The 24,830-nt window shown below is 35.5% G+C and overlaps 1 protein-coding gene across 3 annotated transcripts in view; it reads left to right on the top strand.

Moving 5' to 3' along the window:
- LOC100742126 (lachesin-like) overlaps positions 1–24,830 on the top strand; it is a 184,238-nt gene that overhangs the window by 129,453 nt on the left and 29,955 nt on the right. For 2 of the 3 annotated variants that reach the window (XM_012390798.3, XM_024370563.2), the window contains 3 exons: positions 8,249–8,409; positions 22,233–22,418; positions 22,980–23,175. In XM_012390798.3, the coding sequence (XP_012246221.1) occupies positions 8,249–8,409; positions 22,233–22,418; positions 22,980–23,175 (543 nt within the window). The remainder of the gene's footprint in view (positions 1–8,248; positions 8,410–22,232; positions 22,419–22,979; positions 23,176–24,830) is intronic. The other variant, XM_012390803.3, reaches the window with a different exon arrangement.

The raw sequence follows: 24,830 nt of genomic DNA on the forward strand, positions 1-24,830 counted from the left end.
AATCCATACAACATGCGTTTAAATACGTTATAACATCCGCTGAAAAAAGGATCCTCTGCTTTTTTGCACAGGAATACCAGTTAAAAAATTCGAAAAAGCACTCCAAATAAAAGATATTTTCGTATCGCGCAGCTAAAAAATTTAAAGAAAAATATCCAATCTCGTGTGAAAAAATTTATTTCCTCTGTTCCAATAGCATTTTTCTTGAACGTGACGAAGTTGCTCGCTTTCCTCGGCGTTACAAACGAAGGCGGATTTTCTTGTGAAAAGGGGCGCCTTTCGCGACGCGTCGCGTTTCTTCTTGACCGTTGTTCCAGCTTACACAACTTGCCGGCTGAGCCGGATAATCGCGTTAACAATTACGTGCCGGTTCTACTGGGAGTTATCTAAATTGATTGCAAGAGTAATTGCATTCGCCGCCGAGGTTCCGCCGCGTGAAATTAAAGCGCGCCGTTTTAGCGTACACACGCGTACCACCCTTTCGCTGATATTTACACCGGCGCAATCGGGGATTCCGCCAGATTTTCTCCCTCTCTATCAATAGGTTCCCAGCGAATTAGTTCGATTTTTTAATGCGTTGCTTTATGACGCACATAATTTATCTAGATGCAAATTTTTAATTGGCATTGCACTGCTATTTAATCCAGATGTTATCGGATGTTACCGTGCCATTTGAATTTAATTCCATCCTTTGATTCTAGATAACTTGAAGAATATGATGTATTTTAATTGCTGCATTGTTTCTGATTTTTTATAATGACTAGAGAAGAGTATTTAATTGTCGTTTATTAATGTAGATCAGTTTAACGTAATCACTCAAAAGGTAAATATACGTATTCTTTAAATTATTTAAATAATAGAAACACCAGACAGACGAAATTGCCAAGCCGGCTGCCACAATGCGTTAAGAAGCGAAAGTAAGAGAATGTCCGTGAGAAAATACTGGCAATTAGAATTAATGATCCACGTCTCGCTTAAGCTTATGTAATTGTAAGTGCTAATTACCGTAATCCTATCGTCGTCTGTTTTATTATAAATCTTTTCATATTACTCACGTTCATCCTATTGTTTAAGTTTTACGATTAACTACCGTCTTATTCACTGAATCAACTCGTCTTGATTTTTCACTCTAAGAAATTAAACAAACGTTTTAGTTTACACACCGTACAAATATTTCATAGCTCGTAATTCGTTTAAAAATCGTTTAGAACCGAATGCGAAGAATTACGTGACAAATTATTTACTACGCTTATACAATATACTTTACCTGATCCTATCGAAAAATGCTCGACCACGTATGTACACTTACCCATGTATGTACAACCTCTAATAAAAATTATCGCGAGGTCTCGGCGTCGCTCGTCATTCTAACCTTCAATGTGTGTACAACTTGTTGGGGGATCAATGTGAGCAAAATCGTACGCGACAACGTAACAACTCTAGCGTTTCTCCGCGTTTCCAATTTCAAGTGGCATTCCGTTTTCTTCGACGAAGGTTCCACTCTTCTCCAGCGTGCGCATTACTAACAGACAGACAAGCATCTCTCGTTGAAAGAAGAGACGAGAGCAACGAAACCAGGTTTCTCTTGCAAGATGGAAAAGATGGAAAAGATGGAAAATTGGAAGAAAGCAAAAGAGAGAGAGAGAAAGAAAGAAAGGGAACAATAAGAAAGCAACGAAGAGATACCGTGTAAGATATTCTAGGCAAGGTACGAGCCTGAGCGAGTTCCTTATCCATGGCACAGAGCGGTATGAGAAAGAAATCTTTAAAGCGTACTTTGATTCATAGATGGCCGCCTCGCCACTGAGGGACAGAACGTGACCCAGCATTAAGTGCTCTATAAAATATTGCGCTCATGTAAATATCCTCGTAAAATTCAGTCGGCTCTGTTGCCTCCTCTCGTACAACGACATTGCTATCCTCTTGTCGCACAACATAACGCTCATCATTACCGACCGCGTGATATCCTTGATAACCGATGCGAGTCGCGATTTGATATCCCTTCTGTTCCTTTTATCGATCAGCGTGCTAACATTGTTCTTTTCCACGTATCTCACCACCGGAATTTATTCGACGATTTTCTGCAATTCGGGGACGATTATTGAACTGAGTGGGTGATACGTTGTTTAGAGGTGTTTAGTATTAGCGGTGAAAGGGTTAATAGGAATACAGGGATGCCGTTGATATTTTTGATATTTTGAACATTTTTTAAATTATGTTTGTGGGAAGAACCAATATGAAGATTATATTAGAAAAACTGCTCTTAAAACAGATAGAAATTTCATTGAAAGCTAATTGCTATTCTTATTGTTAATTTGCTAATCTACCGTAGACCTCATAATATAAACCCTGTCATGTTTAACACTGGAACTACCACACCAGTTAAATTGACTAGTTTTAAAATTCCTATTTCATGTTATATTTTTTCCGCAATAATGTAATGACTTTCGCAACGATAACTAAAAGAATAATATAATGAATTTTATTTTATTTTTTTATGTATTCAAACTCAAAATAATTTTGTATGAATGCTACTTATACCAATACCAGTCAAAATGGCTGGTACTTGTCAAAATATAGAAGGGTCTTGCAATCTGTTTATCGAAACCCAATTAACCAGCTTCCTCGCTTTATACAACTACCCACACGTTTTTAAAATTTTCACTGCGTATTATTCAATATGATGATATCAGTTATCAGGAAAATTCCGGATCGATCGCTAGATCACTAAATGCCAACACTAGAAATACCACACCAGTCAAAATGACTGGTTCTACAATTTTATAAATGTGTTAATCCTCATTTAGGAATCATGGTCCCAGATGGATTAATAATACCAAAAATGTACTACATAACATGGAATTCCTTCTGCAAGAAAGTAATAAATCAATAAATATAAAAATATTCTATTATTGCGTATGTTTTAAAGACCAGTCATTTCAATTGGTTTTGGTAGAAATAGCTTCGTGTTAACTATCGGTAGTTCTAGTGTTAAAGAAAAATCAATTTCTAAACATTATAAACATTATGTTCTCTCTTTCTAAACATTATAAACATTATATTCGCGCTTTAAAATTTCTGATGGAAGTAGGTCCGCAATGCTAGTCGTCGACCAGTCTCTCCGATCATCGATTCGAAACGTGCATTATATATTTTCGTCGCCGGCGAGGAACAACTTTCCTCCTTGAGTTGTCTCGTTGCAATATTAACAGTTCACGGAAATATTTTAGATGCCAATATCGCATAGCTGTATGGAGCTTTCGCGAAACTGCGCCGGAGACCAGAGAAAGAATACGTAAATTATTTTGGACGATCCCTAGAACAAAACGGACGAATTCTAAATATTAATATTTCGCGATCATCGCATGAACCTCCACCGTTTTTAGCCAGGGAACACACGACACGCTCTTGGATCTCGATGAAATAAATTTTTAGCTCGTTTCTCCTGTCGTCTTTGATCGACCGAGAAAACTCCCTCGAGTTCTCAACTTTCAATCGTTCGCGCGTGCTGTGTACACGAATTTGTAACCAAAAACGCTTAACACAGGACGCGGTCACCTACCGCACGAAATCGTACAGGCCAATCAAAAACTTTCCGGATGCATTGAAATTTTCATTAAAAATTTTTGACAAGAAACATCGTCTATGCAACACGTGCTTCGCTTAAAAAACGTATCTCACGCCTCACCAACCATGTGTTTGCCTAACCAAACGAGTACCATTTCTTTTCCACGAATCGAGTAATTCGTGTGAGGAGGTTGTTGGAATAAATTGATTAATCACGAAGTTTGCTCCCTCGTTTCATTCGTTTAAAGCTTAAACGATGTTTCGTGCACTAGGAAATTTACACGTTTATGGGAGAGCATAAATTTGAGGCGAATATTGAACGGAACTGGTTCTAGTTAGCAAGAAAATAACAAGACGAGGAAATCGGTAATGAGAGACGGAAGTGAGCGAACGATCAGGGTTTAGCGCGTAATTGCTGATTTAAGATGCTGTACTGCATGATCGTGTTTAGGCAATGGTAATGTTAATATTTGCGTTTATGGATATGAGACGCCGTGTAAATCCTTCTTCTTATGTTTATGATCTAAAACTTTATGTACTTGATTTTGAAAGACTAATTAAGGAAAGCAAAAAATATTCCCGATTCGCGTGATATATGAAATTAATATAAAATCCAAATATGGTTTCCTTGTTAAAAGACTAAAATTAATTTGTCAGAATTGTAGCTGTATATACAATATATAATGAAAGATCGAATCATCTGTGTTATACAGAAAATAATAAACAAATGTTCCTGCCTTTATTTTTTTTCCAAGACATTTTTCTTCTTTATGGCGCGCATTTGAAAGAAGTAATTCGTCGCTTTCTGCTTAAAATTCCATTTGCTAGCTTTGCTCACTTTGTGCATTCACAGTTTACAATACATATACGTTATGCGATAGCATAGATAAGATTTTTGCAGTTTATTTAAAACAGGCATTGTTTCTCTTTATCGTGCGTGCACATGTAACCGAATTTTAGTCAGCGAACAAATATTGGAAATGATTTTTGAGGTTGAAAGAGTTTTTAATGGTTGCGTACTTCCATACAAACTGTCATAAACTGCTGACCTGCATTCACGTAAATGACATTTGATATTTCAAAAAATCTTTCCAATTTATTTTTCTCTTATCTTCCGGTCAATTAAAAAAAATGTGTCACCAAACAATGTCATGAAAAGCCTATCCCAACAGGATCCACAAACTCTTCCTAATGAGTGAAAAATATTAATCTATAATTGAATGCAAATGTTTAAAAGTATGTATTTGGCGTTCAATTTAATGCAGGAATATACATTTTCAGATAGATTTTAAACTTTACTAATATCATGATAATCGAGTCTCATAACCATATTAATAAAATTGTAAAATATTTCATACGGCACATTAATATGAATATAAAAGTTTTCTATAGTATGTGTTCGAATACTTTCGTGAACCAGTATACATTCGTATTTGTGGAAAATCTGAGCGACAAAAAGTCATACCTAACTATCGAAACCATCGTCATGACGGTTTTCTATTCCTTGTTAGAAGGTATCGCGGCGAACCACTCGTCGCGAGGTAAATTCGAAATCCGCACGTATGCGTTTTTCTTGAAAAATGGCAAAAAAGGTTATACGGTGAATCAGTTTCTTTCCGAAGCGACGCCGGCGTTTTATTGAGCGCACCTTTATTTCGCGATGGCTCACCGGTGATATATGTTCGATTGCATAACTGTCGTTCCAGCTGCGTTAGAGATACCGCTGAAGCTTCCCTCTAATTTTTCATTGTAATACGATTTACGGGAACTTCTCAATGCGCTCCTCTACAGGGCTTTCCACATAACTGGGACAACCTATATCTTTAAGATGGTTAGAAATTGAAGTAATACCGTAAGACACGGTAAAATGGCATAGAATGAACACAATTTGGTGTATTCATGATACATCGCTTTTTTCTTATGCTTTGATACTGTTAGCTTGAAAATTGTTATACTTTTATATTATCCACGATACTTTAATGCTTTGTCAGATACCATGGGATATTTAAAGGAAAAAGAGGTGTTGAAGAAATTGATGTAAATTCTAATTAAAAAATTTGGCAGTATTCGGTATTTCGTTTTGCGATTTACCGGTTCATTTTCGTGCAAAATTCGTTTACATGAAATACAGTTAATTCGATTCTGCATTTTATACAAAACGTAATATTTTATCGTGCGCGACATAAAATAGTCAATTCCACGAGATTTCCACTTGAATATGCGCATATATTTATTTTATAATCGAAGGAAATACTTTGTGGATAACGAATCAAAGAGCTTGACGCTACCACCTGACAAATTCAAGATAAGAGTGTAGGAAGATGAACGTATATTTGAAATTATTTTAGATTTGCAATATACAGGATGGTTGGTAACTGGCGGTACAAGCGGAAAGGGGATGATTCTACGCGAAAAAGGAAGCCGAAAATACAGAATAAAAATTTTATTTTTTTATTTTTTCTTTTTGTTTAATTTTTCCATCGAGACAACGATCTACAGTGAGATCAGTTATAACGAGACGTGATAAAGTGCACGCGTACCGAGCGAAAATTCAAAGTCGATTTTCTCGAAAACAAAGCCTCAAACGAAAAATTCTTATTACAGGGTAAATATACCCTGTGTAAATATATATGATATAATTAATATATATAATTATATATTTATATTTATTTATATAATAATATATACATATATTCATTGGAAAATGTAGTAATTTAATTTCATCTGAAAATATGCATTCATTTAAATTTCCAGTACAATTTTCCTCTATTACCGTCGATCACCTGCATTTACTAACTTTTCATCGAATAACAATATCAATATCAAATAATAACGTGATAATCAAATATTACGATATGAGTAGCATCTGTTACAGGAAAAATGTATATGAACTTTTAGAAATTGTCTATGTAATATATTTCTTTTTTTTTTTCAATTTCTATATTTTTCAAAAACATAATTTCAAACATTTTTAAATGTGTTTGCTATTTAAGATATGTTCATGAATTTATATCATGTATAATTTTCTTTGTTCTTCGTCTGTTTTAAAAAGCATCTCTCTTTATCGAAAAAGTTTCGCGAAAATATTTCTTGCTTTTACCTATCCTCTTCTCTAGAAATTTTGGAAGAATATAATACCTTAACCATACCGAGATTTTAATAATGTATTATTCATACCCGTATAGAGAAAGAAAAAAAGAGGGAAGAATAAAGATTAATCTATAACCCTAAACATTAGTTATGCGAGCGATTATCTCTCTTCTCTACGAGTTGGAGTAATATTATCTCTAGCACTTTTTATACACTGGTCGTTTTCTCCTATGAATTTACCTTTTAATCCCTTACATCCTTTAAATTTTCAGTTCCTCGTTTCTCGTAACCCAAAGTAACAGTTCGTGAATTTCAATTACACATGCTACGCATACCTACGATTTTGAACAGTTTTGGAAGGTTCTACGATTACGAGAAATTGCTAGTAATTGATCGAAAGGTAATTTTTCCATTTGTATCGAGTATTGTAAATTATAAGGACATTTTTGCTTTAATAACATGATCCATGCACCTTGACTCTGTATACAAATTCGCATTTTAACATATCGCGTATCAACATATTTCCTAGTTACGAACGTAACACCTTGTTCTGTGAAAAATTCGCGCTGAAATCATTGCCAAATCGGGGCTATTTGCTTAAAAAAAGGCATTTCCTTAGAGATAGTAGAATTCTCTTTAAAAGAAGAAGATAAAATGAAAATCTCGAGGAGCAGAATTTTCCGCGCTGCTTCATACCAGCGAAGATAAAGCATCCAAAGTGTGCGCCAGTAAAACTTTTCGACGTTGCTTGCTTCGCAGATAACATTCCCTTAAGAAACCTGATGTCTCTAGAAATTAGACTCTTCTTCAAGCCTCGGTTTATGTTCACCGTCATTTTTTTCTATCATTAATTATTATCTAATCATTTTAATCTATAAGAATATGCTACCGCTGCCGTCCCTTTACGGAAAATTTTTCTTATTTATAATGAACGAAGAAAAATATAAAATAATTTAATATGTAGTTTGCGAAACTATACATTTCTGGAAACTAACATTGTGAAATAATTTTAAAACACATATGAACAAACGTATGTACCTCACATGGTAATATTCAATTGAGCGGTGATATCGACACAGAATCAATTTAAGACATTAATCCCGAGTATGGACGTATGCGCTTCAACTTGAAAACAAGCTTTTTTTAGTAATTCGAACAAAAGGTCAATCCGTTTCACAATGCAAAATTTGCCCGTTTTACATATTGGTATTTTATTTTATCCATACATGCTATTTTGGAAACTTTCGACATATATCAGGGCTTCACTACTCTTTTTTCTCACATTTTTTGACACATTTCTCTTTTCACTACATTTTATGCTTGGATATCGTTAACGTCGACGAAATTTTTGTCGCTGAATATTAAAAATAATTTTCATACATTTCCCTGTGGTTACATTGTAAAATTTGAATATGGAGTAAACTATAAATAATAACAATGAAATAGGTATAAACAATGATCTAAATCTAAAGAAATACGGCTTAATAGATATTTAAATCTGTCATCTGACTGATAAAAAAAGATAAGTGTGCACGCATTTGAAAAAATGACCAATTATTCGATGAAAAAAATGGCCGATTGATTGTTACAGTGACGGGGCTCGAGCCAGACTTCACATACCCGTTGGAGAACTTAACGATCTCGCAGGGTCGAGACGCAACCTTCACCTGCGTGGTGAGCAACCTCGGTGGATACCGGGTGAGTCCTTCCTCCTCCGCGAGCGGAGATCACTCTGGCGGCGCCAAGGCCCGGGTAACTATTTTACCATTAACCTGTGTCCGCCTGTAATGGACTACCTTATCTACTACTACTACTACTACTACTACTACTACTACTACCTACTACTACTACTACCATCACTACTACTATTACTACTGCACTACTTATATGCGCGTGTGCCTGCACCTCACAGCACTGCATTTAACTGCACCACTGCCAGCTATGAAAAAGAAAACCACCGCAGCAGCCGCCACCATCACTAAAGCATCTCTCTGTACGACATCCATTTTCACCCATCAGCCGATATAGAACCGCTGCACATGAACTGAAACGTGCCAGCCCGCGTGACTTAAACTTTTCGAGCATACTTTTTTCTTCTTCCGCGGCGTTCCTTCCTTCCTCCGTCATTCTCATTCCTTACGGCTTCTCTACGCCGGACCTTGTCGACCGGAAGGTGGTTCCTCTTGGTAACGAGACACGCGAGAAAAAAGTAAACACACGAAAAGAGTAGAAAGAAACGAAACGGAACGAAAAGAAAGAAAACAGACGTAAAAAGAATCCGCGATTACAGAACGATAGGAAGAAAGAACGAGAGAAAGAATAGCTTGCAGAATAGCAGACGATAGCTTGCGAAAAGTTCGTACATATTGTCTCTCTTTCACTGTGTATCTGTACACGATGACAACTGTGACACCAGACTGTTTCAGGCGTAGTTAGAGTGTTCGGCCGGTTTCCTTCGACCGTGTTTCCTCACTTTACGTTTTACAGAGTGTTTCATATGCGATAAATATACCGCTGATTACAGATATTATAATATTATATTATATTATACTATAAGTACATTTCATACTATAATAAAGTTTATGGATATAGGTTTATATAATAAATAAAGTTTGTAGGAGTTGCTCGGTCGAGAGTCATTTTTTGAGTAATTGGCAGAACATCATCTCCTGCCTTCTAACAGCTTACCTCAGGTGCTTCAGGGCTAATTCTCTAAAACGAAATAGTCAGTCAATACAATATGTATGTTCCTTGATATTTCTAAGCATTTCATGTCTATCAATTCCGGTTTCCTTCTCATTTTACGTTTATTTCTAAATTTTCAAATCCTTCGCTCCATCATTTTGAAACACTCTGTGTAGATCCTCGTGTTATTTCATATTTGTTTCACTCATGAATTATCATGAACAATCGATGTGAACTGGCCTTCTAATCGCTGCTACGTATCGATACCAAGGTAGCATGTGCTTATTCTTAGACTCATCCATAGACAGATCCATTTTTTAGTTCTTGCATTAATATAAGTTTATTTTTTTAAATTAACACTCGGAGCAATATTTAGATATTTAAAAAATGGCATTGCCGTTCGGACAGTCTAAGGCATCTGAAAAATAGCAGTAGCTTGGAAAGTAGATTATGCGGAATCGAAACTATAGCTATTGGTAAATTAGATGAAGAATAAGCAGAAAATTAGTAATTGTAAAGTCAAACTGCCAATCTAATTCTTTTTCGAGCTCACAATATACAAAAAGATACGACGAATGCATCACAGCAAAGTAAAATTTAAAAAGTAATTAGAAGACTGAGTCTGCAAATTTTTTTTGGGAAAGGAACATAAAAGATATAGAGCAAGAGACAGACATTGATGACAAGACATAGATCTGCATTTAGATCAAATGTTGTTAACATAACAAAAATAACAAATATTCGGTACGAATATGAACATGATAAACAATAAATATACAGCGTTTAACAAAAACGGATTAATACCGCTCTAGTTAGCGATGTGGAGAACTCAAATATTTATGCAGTTGAATAAATAAAGCAAAAATATTATTTCCGATAATTGCAATACTATTTATGATAAATGAATAAATTGCTAATAGAAGTTATTTATTATATCAAATTTTTATGTAATTGTTAAACTATACAGAAAACTAATAACATTGATGTTTTCCCGGCTGCTGCAATCTACCTATTTCCGTCGGAAAAAACAATACTCTAGAGAAATCAAAACAATGTACCTTCCATACGATATATATATGCACATTCGTGTTTGTTGAAAGTCAAATAATTGTATTCGTGTTTCAGCCAATCTTTTTCTTCCATGCTTTCGATAATGTCATTCCGGTGATATATTTTATTCGATATCTTCCATTTCAATAACTAAATACATACTTGAAATATATTTTGCACAAATGTATAACGAACGAAATTGATTATCGACGAAACAAACAGCCATTAATTTATTATTCTCTGCAGCACTCCAAGTATTCGGAATTAGTTACATTTTTCGCCGATAAATAATAATCTTTCGTATACTTGTCGTTTACGATGAGATATATATTTGATCGCGTTAAAGCATAAATGTTAGGTTAAAAACTTTTGCAGTTAATAACAACATCCAAATTAATAACCAGATGACAGTTAATATCCAAGTTAGAGCTTCTTATAAATCGATATATTCTCTTAATTATCTTGCACAAACAAAAGCGGTAATTTCACAAGTAAAATTCGTGGAAATATATTTGACAGTTTTACGATTCCACTTGTTGAACGAATTTCTTACTGTACGAAAGAGTCGGCGAAGAGAATATTTCTTTTCGAAGAGATTTTCGTCGAAAGTTGCCCTGTAGACTTTAATTAAGCCTTGAAACCTTAAACTTTATAACTCGGGAAATGAATGATTCTTTTTGCCAATGGGGTTTGCGATCCACCTTCTTCCTCTCGCTGTTTCCAAGCTGCACTCGTTTGCACCTTTCCAAATGGAAAAGGTATTCCTAAAAGAATTTTCTGAAGTTAAAAGTGTTCTCTAGCTCCTCTTAATTTTTTCTTATTACTTACTATCGTAACGAAGGTGACGAATGGAACGATTCTAAAAATGATATAAAAATTCCTTCCTCTTTAAATAGTTATAAATCATATTCATTCTTATTTTCATCAATTCGACAACAGTTTGGACGAAGTCTCGAAGTATTCGAAACGAGAATGAAATTGATACGTAGGAAAAGGCGAGACAAAGAAATGTGTTTCAGAAACGCATGCATAATTTCAATTATCGCTTGTTCCACGAAAGAAAATCATCATTCTTTCTCGAGCGCAGCGAGACGCGGCCGAAGGCGCGAACCCGCCTAACTTGCTGCTATTTGACTTGCTGATTCGTATACGACAAATTATCATTTTCATTTTCATCCTCATGATCAAGAGTCCCGGTTAAAGTCTTGCGCCAAATGTATGCGCATATATACGGCCGTAAACACGCCGAGTATCTTTGCCCCTTTGCGAATACGCTGAATGACAAATCACTCTGGCCTAACCATCTGATATCTTTCAACTTACGCAAGGAAAGGTGGTTTAAAGAAAGGTCAGAAAATTTTAACTCTTCATATTTTATTTTTCATTCATTTATCGTGGTTTCTATCGAGATATTTCATATATCACGAAATTCTCCGAATTTTTTTTCGATATCACACAAAAAAGATTTCGATCTATTCTTTTTTTTTTAAGTTCGTTTAAATCACTTTACTAATAGAAAAAGAAATTGCGAACGACAGGTAAATATAGAAGGTTTGATATAGCAGTGGAAATTTTAAACACAGTGTTTCCTTTGAACGAAAATGCTCTCGAAAAATTTTCAAGCTACCTCACATCAGATTTCTCACGAGCTGATATTTTTCGCGTTTCCAGCTCGAATATTCCTTCACGCAACTCTCTGAAAGTCTCGGTGAATATTCTTCCGTAGTGGTTGTTCGTGGTGGCGTGTATCCACCAAGACGAGCAACTTAAACAAGCGTACTCGAAAAGCTTAATCTTCATTCACGCGCCGATGAATAGCCGGCAATAAATGTATACTATAGTGCGATATACCAGTTAGAAATACAAGTTTTACCATGATGATTTTCGCTTTTCCGCACGGACTGCTGATATCATCAGTTTTCATCGTATTGCAATCGAGAAATATTTTATGTTCAAGCTTGCGTAGCAAAAACATTAATATGAAATGAGAAATAATCGCTGCAGGTAATTCAAAGATAAATTAGCCAAGAGAATTTGAAATCTTATCTTGGAAATTCATTTGAGAGAACATCATCCTTTGTGTATTTAAGAAAATTAATTTTGATATTCTACTGCAATGATAAATGGCTTCTTGGCTTTTTAGATTTAAGCTTCGACGCTTAAACGCCATAATTGGAACTTCCAGAACGAAACATTGGCGATGCCCAGACATACCGGAACGTGACAACTAGTTACAACTTCCGACAGATCTTTCGTGAGATTGCTCGTGATAATTATTGTATGCTCGCAAATTTCCTTCAAATAGTTAATCGAAAGTATTTTTACATAACAAATTCTTTTTCAAAATCGTGAATCTTCTAGAACATTTCAGCATTATCAAATTTCTGAAAAATTTTACCAAATTTTATTACAATTATCGTAATAAAGCTTTCTTACTATATTCTAAATTTTATTTAGAAAAATTTAATATTCTATATTTATAATTATTACTTGGCCACCGTTTAATCACTGCAGTAACTATACTTTTATTATCACAGCGGATTAAATTATAGTACTCATATATATCGGGAGCACCATAAGTGAACCGAAAAAATACACCGTAAGTTTTAATATCGTTCGAGCAAAAATTTATTCGTCCCGTTATTGAACCTAGTACTTTCCAATACGAAAAGAAGGTATTCTACAAACACGAGATTAGGTTTCACGGTTGGCCGCTGATTCATCACGGAGAAAAATTTTATATGATCTATATATAAACGCACAGACGTATGTCGCACAAAACGTTTCTCCACAATTGCACAACACACTTGAAACTGTTTGTTCGTGGGATGAAATATGATGCAAGCTGCATTGGACGACAGTTGAGTGCACAATGTTTAAGATGTGTTATGCGTCGTAAGTAATAGCGGGGTCTCGACGATCGAGTCGAGTGTTGAATATCAGATTGTTCTTAGCGTATCTATGAATTCTCACTTATAAAAGGCATGCCTTGATGCATGATTATATGATAACAGAAGGTGATGACAGAGGTTGCATGAGCATGTTTTTCAATAAGCATTAATTTAGATTAAATAAGATTAATAAAAGAGGCGGATTAATCGTTGGTAGAAGATAGAAAGTAAAAGAGGCTCTAGATATCAGGTATATGTTAGAGAACACGTGATGTCAGATTTTATAGAATGAATATAGAGAAATAAGAACTAGTAAATGAATTAATAAGAAATAGTAAAGTGAACTAATAATTTAAGCTGATCAGAAAACCAAGCGTTTAAAAATTCATTTGACCCCTTCGGTATAATTGTATTGATAATTGTACTTGTTACAATTGTAATTTGTTTTTAAAATTCATCGAACGAAATATTCATTCCTATTTTGAATTCTTTCTACATTGGGTAAAATATCATTAGAAAATAATAGATAATGCGCTAGATAGAAAAATTACAGACAAACGTTTACATTTGCTAAATAACTTTGAAATGAAAGGGTTAAATGGTGTATATAAAATATATAACAAACGTAAGATATTTTTTGTCAAATATTTGGATTACAATAACAAACAGAGAATAAATTAAGATAATGTTGGTAGGATTTATCATCGAGTTAAAGAGTCCACGAAAATAGAAAATGAAAAATGAAAGACTATTCCATTACGAACAAACTTTAAAGTACCAATTTCCCGAAATTGAATGAAACGAAATAGTGCCATAAAAATTACAATTCTATTATTCTTTTTAAGGATCGAACGAAATTAATTATCGCTTCAGTTATTCATTAACTGCCGAAAACACTCCGTAGCGTTAATTATTGATAAATTTAACCAATTTAACGGGTTCTCTTCAATCGTCAAATTATTATTAAGGTCGAATCGCCAGAAATATCAGATTGAATTTATCGTTCTCGAACGATTTTTAACAGCTCCACGGCGAATTATTAAGCAAAGCACCGGCTCGTTTTGAACGAAAATCACGGGATATCGGAAGCTGATCCGTCAAAACGCATAAAGCTTCGCATTCAACGAAAGCCTGTCGTATGCAGTATAACAGAACCTCAAGATAAAATTCGAAATTCACTGTGACAATTCTGAAATAGCTCCACTCCGTTGTTTATAATCTATTATTACCATATCCATTGCTCCTCTTGCATGCGGTCTTTAAAGAGATTTATGAGCGAGCGTCGCACATTTGCCATTCTCTTTCTCATCGCAAAAGAATTATTTACTACTATCATCAAAAGAAAAAAAAGGATTCCATCAAAAATGACTGAACAAGTAATAGCAAACGAAGGAAATAAACAAAGGTTTTCATTGTAAAAGAAAAAAAGGACAAAACACTTTTATGAGCACGGAAAAATCGTATTGCGTTTCGAGCGTTAAAACAATTACTCGTTCATCGTGGTTGTAACACACATGACTAGCCATAAAACGTAGTTCGTCTTAAACGCGCTTAAGTGTACACGTCACAATATGTCGCAATGTTTAGGAAAAAGTACGATTTTACACCACCAAAAAATAGCTGTACCACCAAGTCTGGAGAATATAAATACTTTGGATCCCAGGAAATTAAAATTCTACAAAATGAAGAACCTCCAAGTCAAAAGATTAGAGAGTCTTGTGACAGACGCTCGACGAAGGAATTCTAATAAGATAGACGCCTTCTCTAGTGGAATTATCAGGGTTTGTATGGAATTGGTGAAGACTCTATAGCCAAATCCCGAAGAAACTCTTTCGTTCGTTCTTGATACGTTTAAATATCAAAGCTTTGTAAATATAATTTGTAATTGTTTTTAAAATGCTTGAAAAGTGATTCCCTCGACAGAATAATTTTATTAATTTTGTCACTATCAGAATACACTGTATAGATTATGTGCTTCGCTTCACAAAATTGCATTTTTACTGTTAACAAAAATTATGACTCCAGTTGAAAATCTTTGATATTGTCGGTGAATAGTAATTTATAAAAAACTGCAAGCCAGAGTAGAAGAAAATCATTGGTTCGTCCCTTTCCTATTTTTAAATAAAACGTTGAATAAAGAAAATTCCCTATAGCGATCAATACTCACGGATCACCGTATCTGAAATATATGTTACTCGTTTGTCGAAACGAATAAAATGGCGGCAAGATAAAACCGTGATTTAAACGAATACTTATATCAAAGACATCAATACAAGTTGTACAGGAGATCGTCGGAATCCGGGAACATTAAACAGTCAATCGAAAGTTGAAAAATGAGGTAAGTTCAAGAGAAGAAATGTACAGATTCATAAATATGCTCCGCCAAATTTTAGCGCACGATACTAATTACGTCAAAGTCGAGAAGATTAAGTTAAGCCTTTGCCTCGGACGAATGTACATGTATCAAAAGCAGACGGTTTCAAAATTCATATCTCCCTGGTACACGCCGCGAAGTAATCTGTTTAATTAACAGCATAACATGTGAACTACATGAAGTATCCGATGAATTTTGTAGCCGATAATTCAAATAATACAAAACTGATCGTTCATAAAGAAATAGACCTCATAAAATTAGGAACACTAAATGCACTTATGTATTTCCTGTAATAAATATTTTGACATTTACGAAAAATGAAGTGAACTTGAAAAACCATTGAGAAATTATTAAAATTTATAGGAATTGTTACCTTGTTTGAAAGCTTAACTTATAAAAATCCTACATGTCCGATAAAACGTTTTCTACAAGCAGTGAAAATTATTCAAAAATGATTTTTGTTCCAAAGAAGTATCTAGATTTCTCAAATAATTTTTATATTGCTTTCTGTGACCTACGTTCGATATTGATATTATATTTAGCCTATACAGTAAACTACCAACATTTACAGTAAAAGTATGCTACCAACCAAAGGATTATTACCTAAACAAACAGAATAAGAGAGGAATAAAAGCAATCCAGGTCATATTTTAGAAGTATTATTTCCTATCGACGATGGTCGTCACGTACCTTTCTCTATTTTATCTTCGATCCGTCATTGGTCTGGCGTACATAAATTTCGTTATAAACGCGAAGAAAAAATCGAATCTGTCGTTTATTGACGGTTCCTTGCAATATCGTGTTATGCCTATTAATTATGAAAAAAATTGCATAAAAACAGTTGTAATTCAAAGAAACGATAGTCCCGTCGATTCTCAATATTGAAATTGACGAATGAAAAACGCATAAAAGCTGTCGTTATAATTTACTGCGGTGACTAACTAGATATTTTATTTCTGGATTACGTATATCCCAGTTATTTCTAAATTACATGCAAAAATAAGATGGATTGATCAAAGTGATAAATTAAAATATCCCATTGACAATATTTTAGTCCCCGAATGACTAATTTAATATACTAAGTTAAATTAACGTAAGTTAAGAATAAAAAGAAACATCTACACGTCAATTCCACTTACAAACAGTTGACGCGACGAATCGACCGACTGTATTTCTGTAACAAGTTTATTAGAAACAGATATTACAGAAATATCCTGTGTATCATCCACACACACAAAGAACTGAAAAGGAAAAAACTTTGATAAAAGTACGAACCAAAGAAACGTCAACTATGAAGCAACTTTACGTATAAAAGACAGGCGCAACTTTATTACAATGTCCTCGAGAAAAGCATAAACATCAGCGCTAATTACCACGGGTTTCAGGAAGAAGAATATTAGGAATTAAATATCTCGAAACAACCAATCCTTGTAAAATTCTATAAAGACAAAACTTAAGCTTTATAAAGCTATCTTTTGAAGACAGACTCTTATTTTACATGATATAAGTAGCTCGCATGGCTTAGCGCTGCCGAACCGTGCAATATCAAAGAACCAACAAAGTTATCTTGAAACGAGCAACCTAAAATTCATTTCGCATAATATAGGCACGATACCATAGTAGAAGGATGATATTTTTATAAAAAAAACTTTCGTGGCTAATTACTGCAAAGCTACGAGACCTTTCGACAGGAAGGAAAAATAAATAGAAGAAATAAATCCGAAAACAAGTAAAATAAAATAGCCAAGAAGCCGAAGCAAGGTGAATCGTTAACCAGGCGACGGAATTCAACAAACCGTGCAACCCTTCTGCCGATGAAAACAGCCGATGATGACGAAGAAAACTGACGGTCACGTGTAGCCGTAGACGCGTAAGCCGCAATATCATACGGGTCGCTTGATACAATCGGTTAATCACGCGATGCTGCGTGTGTAAAACCGTCACAGTAATCTGCTGCGAACCGAGCACTCTCCAGTAATAAATACTAACATTTAAAGTTGTCCCCAGTTGCAAAAAGCAGAGGCCGAGGAACAAAAGCTAGTGAGGGAATAATGCTTTCTGAAATCTCGAGCGTAAAGCCGGCCGGCAGCGGCAACCAAATAGAACCGGTGGCCGTTTGAATATAACGAAGCGCGAGCAGAGAGGCCAAATGCATGCAGAAGAAACGGAAACGGATGAAGGAGAATAGGAAGACGATGAAATAACATTAGACAGCGTGAGAAGAGGGGTGACGAGAAAGAGGGATGGGTGACCAACAGGAAGCAGCAGCAGGATACGAAGAAAGGGATCGGGCCCTGCGAAACTTTTAATTAGCAAGCTTATCCATTTATCTGCATGCCGTTGAAAGGAACAGCCGTAGCTCGCTACCGAAAACAGAAGTCGAGAAAATAAAAGAATAGTCGGTGAACAGGGGAGAATGCAGTCGTACGAACAGAGAAAAGGGGATAAGGTAGAGAAGAAAACGAGAAGAAGGATGAAAAAGAAGACGAAAGAGGGAAGTTAGGTGGTCGTGGAAGGAGGGTATGAGCGAGAAGATGGCGGGAAATAAACGAGGTGTGGTAGACTGGACCGACGAGGCTCCTGATCCCACAATGCGCCACAATAGAGCGCCGACGATGGTTTTGCATATGAAAGAGGGCCGAGAATGGAGACCACGGTAGATAGGTGCACATAGTGTGATATTATATCTGACTAGGGTTCCACGTCCTTCCCCCTTCCTCTATTTCGCTCTCTTTCCCCTTTCGTCTGCTCCATCGTCGTCTATCCACGCTCCCATCCTCTTATCCTATCTATTCTTCTCTCTCGCTTTCTATCTTCCTCTCCGTGTACACGCTTCCTATCCTTTTTCTTCTAGTTTTCTTCTTCACTTTTTCTTTCGCTTCAAGTTCCTTTACTAGTCCTTATTTTTCACCCTCGACAAAGGTACGAGGCCGCCAGACCGATCGCCAGTTGAAAATGCGTAGGGAAAACTGCATTAGGCGGAAGGCGTCTTTCGCTTAAGATAAACTCGTTTCCATAGAGCTCAGCCCTTTAAAGTCGTGGACTGCTCATTGTGCTGCAAATTTGCGACTGCTCGCGAGACACCGTTGCTAGATCATTCTTTTCCTCTTCCATATCATTCTTTTTCCTTTCTCCATCGTTATTGCTCTCCCCCTCCCCTCCCCCCCCTCTCCTATATGTGCAAGCTCCTTCAAGTTTGTTTTCTCTCATGTTTTCTACTTTCTTGTTCTCAAAGACGCAACAGCACTGGAAAAAGCTAATTTTGCTGCGGCACTTAATGTTTCCGGTCACGTCTACTTCACCATGACTTTTAACTAATTTCGTAGCTCTAAAACGGTACGATATTTCAAAATGACAAAGCGTCTCCAAAAATACTAAAAAGTCTTAAGAATAAACAATTTTAACGTTTCACGCGGCTTTTTAAATCCAATAATTCTCAACCCTTCCTCGGGGGTGGATTTCGCGGCCAAACGGCGAAGAGTTTTCCGAACGAGAAAGGGGTTTCCCTTCTTTCGTGTATACGATCCTCCGAGCGAAGATCGTGCCGCGACTTTCGACTTTCCCTGAATATTTCGACTAGCCAGCTCGTTGAAAGATCGAAAGAAAGAGGTGGAGCCTCGGAACCGACAAGCGTTCCGTGTTTCGACGCAGTTTCCTTAGGCGTGTACGCGGAGCTTAAATTTATGAAAGGGTTGTGGAGCTGTTTAAATAAAACAGTAACGTAGGCAATGAGAAACCGTTAATTACAACCAGCGGATGGTAAAGGTGGTGCTTTTTATGAAACTATAAAATTATCAAAATGAAATAATACAATACTACGGTTTGATGGTGTGCAATCGTTTTATAAATATTGTATTATTGGATATCTTTTTAAATGTTAATACCCTAAAGGAAGATATAAATTAAACCAGATATTGCCGCAAATTGAAAAGTGTTAAACAATATCGTATCATACCAAATACCAAGTAATAACTTTAATAATAGCTCGATATTCCGAAACAGATTAATCATCCATCGATGAATCTCGAAAAGAACGACGTAAAAGCAAAAGGTCCATCGCAGAGGACGATAGGACTCCGAGGGGCGGGAAAGTGGCATAAATGTTTCAGAATCGCGCGCATCTGTCGTCCGGGGGACTTTTTCAGTTCCCGAAGAGAGCTCGTTTTTGGAGCTGCTCAGGAAGGCGAAGGGCAAGTAGAAGGAAAGGGAGAAGAGGGTTTACTATCCTCGTATAATGTATTATAAGTGGAGGCACTCACAGGGCCGTCACTACCAAACACTCAAAGCCCTCCACCCCGCTTTCTCTAGCTTCTAGCTACTGGTTGGTCTCTCTCTGTCTGTCTCTCTCTCTCTCTCTCTCTCTTTCTCTCTCTCTCCATTCCACCGCCGCTTCCAAACGCGATCCTCCACCTCACCCTCACAGCTTCTCCGTAAACCTCTCCAGCTGCCTTCTCTGTACACTCCGCTTTCGAGTTATCGATAAGAACCGCAGACCTCTTTTGTTGGTTGATAGATAGCCTATCAAAGCGACGCGAGGTCAAATATTCGACATGCCGCCGGTTCAATTTCGTGCCAATAATATCTATGCGAAATAAGAAAACTTCCCGCCAAAACTTCGCGTACATCTATAGGAGACCGAGCTGCATTCGGAAGGAAAATGTTGACGTTGGAAAATGAACTTCGTCTACTGTATCTCGGATTGTTGCCTCCACGGTATAGCTTAGTAAAATTGGATAATATTTTTCGCATTGCGGTGAAATATCTGGGTTTTTAGGGTCGATAAAGTGTTTAAACAAAGCGCACTTCTAAGCATATTGGTTAATTAAGTTTGAAATATTTCTTTTTAATTGTAATGATGGCACTAATCAATATTAAAATTAAAGTCTATCTATTGAGAAGATTACTCTGTTGTATAAAGATATAAAATCTGACAATCATCAAGAACAATTAAAGAAAGTTTATCTGAGAAATAATCGATTGAATTTAAGTTTAAGCATATGATGTGAAATGCCTCGTTGATATTGTAGGTGTCTCGTAGTTTAGTCGTCGTAGGATTTCTCAATGTAAAGAATTATAGTTTATATATATAATCTAATATCATTAATATGTGCAGATATAATACGTTTTTAAAATAAGATAAAAAGTATCCTACACAGCGAGATGTTAAGAATTAACGATCTCAGAAATTGAAATTGAGAAAACACGATATAGGAAGTTTCTTTAGGTACTTTGAACAGGGAAATAGATATAATAAATTCAGAAAAAAATTAATTATAGTATAAAAGAAGAAAATAAAAATATTAGAAGTCTGATATTTAATAAATAAGTTTTGCAGGAAAATACTAAGAGATTAAAATGCTTGGTTCGATACATATTTTGCAGAAGAATCTAAGAAAACATCTACGTTAACGTTAATATCAGTATTCTGAGAAAACAAAGTATTCTGTACTAAACAGTATATTCCATATAAATAAATCTTTGTTAAGTTCTTCTGCAAGCATATGTATTGCAAAAAGAATCAATTCGTCCTTTTATTATTACGAAGCTGATTAAACCTTTATAGCGTTATAAAATCCATGCGGAAATGGAGCATGCTTAAATGTTAGAGAGAAACTTTAATTACTCTTTGACAGGATTGTGAATTCCTTTGATCTTGCCAATTTAAAAGAATCTCTATAAAATAACGCGTTGTAAAAACATTCGTACAATCGATAGTTAAATCAAGCGCGAAATTTAATTTATAGATACTTGTGTAAACGGGAAAAGTAAAATAGTGGAAGGAATATTATTCTCACTATTCTAAAATGCAAGATAAATCGTGTAATTGGAACGAGTCGTATTTTCTGTTTAAGGATAGAAAAACCAGAGGGAAAGACAAACTACGGTATAATGAAGTTTATCTTTCTATAACGCATCTTCTCGTATCATATTTCTCATGAGCGCAACGTTACGTAATTATATTTTTCCTGCGTAAGATTGTTCAATAGTTTGAAATTTTTAATGCTCTTAAAACGCGATAAAACTAGTTGAAAATAGCGACAATGAAAATGGTACCTCCAAACATTTTCCAGTTCGACCATTCGTTCGGCTTTCTTTTCCCAATTTTTTTATATATAATTAATCCAAGAGGTAACGTAATGGCTTAAAGATTACTTTTATAAAAATGTCAACTATTACATAAAAACTATCCCAAATCATACCCTATAACGTTAAAGAATATTAAAAGAGGTATTAAAGGATGGTCTTAAGTAACAATATATTTATAATCGCTAGTTTCGTTCTTATGAACTTTTCATTCACAAAAAGAAATTTTAACGGCGAGCAATCACTTTCATCGATTAATTATGGATAAACTCGAATTTGAGCATGTTTCATTTCCATGACAAAGGGTATGAAACGAGTCGAGATCGTTTCGAAAATGAGTTCTACGCGGAATTATCTAGCAATTAAGGTATTAAAACATCGAGTCTGTGCATATTGTTAGCGATAAGTTTTCGCCAGTGCCGTGCGAGCGGTACCGTGCACATGGACGAAGAAATAGCGCAGTGTGTTAAGAAATGGGTTTGTGAGGCCAGGTGGCGTGGATCAAAGCAGACACCAAGGCAGTCCTGGCGATTCACGAACACGTGATCACGAACAACGCGCGTTTATCAGTAACACACAGTGACTACAACACGTGGACGTTGAATATTCGTGGGGTACGCCGAGAAGATCGAGGCATTTACATGTGTCAAGTCAACACGGATCCTATGAAGAGTCAGGTACGAATAAATTATCCTCTGAAATAACAAGTCGTGCAATAAGAAGAAAAAAAAAGGAAATGAAAGAAAGATAAAGAAAGAAAGAAAAAAAGAAGGGCGGAGAAAGAGTGGGAAAGGAAAGGAAAATGGTCGGAGAAGTAGAGAATCTTTTTACCGTAGATCCGGGTCAGATTTTTATTGTACGCAATGCTTTGGTATGGAAGGCATTCATTTCAAAGTGAAATCCGTTCTGTGCTTGGTGAAAGTAGTGTTTTCCGACGGTCTGCACCCGCATAGACGGAGGTGGCTAAATTCCAACGAATTATGTTCTAAAATTTTCGGAATTTACATGGCAGAAATACGACCGTTTCCTGTCCCAGCTTAATTAAAATCTGCTTAATAATTAAACGTCTTCGAGACCAGAAGTTAAAATATATTATCACGATTTCCTTGGATCGAGAATAATTCATTGATTTCATGAAATTAGAGAATTATCCTTTTTCGGATTATATGATAATATTGTCATATCCTCTTTGCAATAGAGCATAATAATACCGATACCTTGGTGTATTGAATTTACAGAGCGCGTTTCTAGAAGTGGTGATACCGCCGGACATAATATCCGAAGAGACCTCGAACGACTTGATGGTACCTGAGGGCGGATCCGCAAAACTGGTCTGCAAGGCTCGCGGCTATCCAAAACCTGAGATCGTATGGAAGCGAGAAGATGGCGCCGAGATTATTTCCCGTGCCGGATCGTCCGGTGGCAAAACGAAAAGTGAGTATGTTTACAAAACCTACAAACCCGTGATTGCGTCTCCAGTTAAGTTCGGTTTTTATCTTCATTACATCAGTTGGAAATACGTCGAGTATTTTTGCACTGGTTGTATTTCTTTAATACGATCATTTTTTGAAAAAGATAATACTCTTTATAAGTCGCATATTTGATTACCAATTGTGTAACTCGGATTAAACAACTCGAAAATATTATTCTACCTGATATTTCAATTATTTCAGCTCCATTTTCATTATTAAATTTTCTTTCACGGTTCTATATGACAGGTATTATATGTAAATATGATAAAATTACTGGATATTTCATGGAAAATATGTATGGGCTTTTGGAATTTTATTTGTGATTTATATTAATAATAATCTTTTCGCATCCTTCGGTTTTATCAATGATTTCAGTATTCATACAAAAATATCAGCAATTTTGAAAATAACGATACCGTATAATTTACATTATAGTCAATCAACGTTGAATAAATGAGGATTTATATGTTAGCTGAATCGACCTTGAGTATGCGAAAAGATTGAGAAACGGCGATGCCAATGACGTGTATATAATATGATAATATATTTTCGATGTAAGTGAAGCGGTTCGTATAAAACATCAGATTGAAATCGGAAAACAGGGATAATATCGAAATTGAAGTCAATTCGTCAACTTCACCTCGTACATTTCAATTCATAAATCACAACTTTTTGAAGATCTCCCCTTTTCTGATCGAAGCAACTGTGTCAACTGATATGTGGTACAAACGAAATTTCAGCAAATTCATGCATCTTGTGACTAGAATTTCAAAAAATAGAAATTTTTCTGTGTTAAAAATGGAATAAATTACAGCAAAAATCAAACGAACTTTTATAAATTAACTTTTACGAAGTCGACGCATTCAACGTATGATGGTACATTCAACGAATTAAAACATCCCAACATAATTTTTTCTTTTTGCGACAAATTTTTTCACATTCGTAATATAGTTTGCATGATAATTTTCGCATATTTTCATACTTTGGTGATTATGAAATCGATTTTAAAGTGCAAGATATAGGATAATTCCTCAGGCTACTGAACTCGTGAGCGAAACGAAACTGTCGCCACTCATATTTCAATGTTTTCCTTCTCGTTGCATCGAATCATGCAAATATTCGTCGCCTCGATACTTGTCACAATGCCGACTTAAGTAGAATTTTGACAGCCATTGAATGAACCAGTAATTTGATACATTCTCAGCGAAGAAATAATTTTCAAACTCGACATGCACAGTATAGACGTAAACAAGTTAAGGAAAATAATTCATACTTTAACGTCGTAAGATAATACCATAGAACATATGAATTCTAATCTCATTCACTAGACGTGACAAATATGAAACCACGCGTCAATTTGTGAAAAAAGATCCCACGTTGTTTCTTGAAGTTTCTTTTCAAGGAAAGCACGCGCATTTTTTTTATGTTAGATAGCGAAATATTAGAAATAATTTGAAGAATAAAAATTTCAGCAGTATACGAATAAACTCACATTACTCGCATTATCTTGTGAAGCCCTCCAGTTTTATTTCCATTTCGAACCGCTTCGTCTGTTGAATTCGTAGAATTTCATAGAAGAATTCAAGTATACGTTTTTGAGAAATAGTACCAATTTAA

Source organism: Bombus impatiens, unplaced genomic scaffold (assembly GCF_000188095.3).
Source record: "Bombus impatiens unplaced genomic scaffold, BIMP_2.2 scf_0044, whole genome shotgun sequence".
Taxonomy (NCBI): Eukaryota; Metazoa; Arthropoda; class Insecta; order Hymenoptera; family Apidae; genus Bombus; species Bombus impatiens.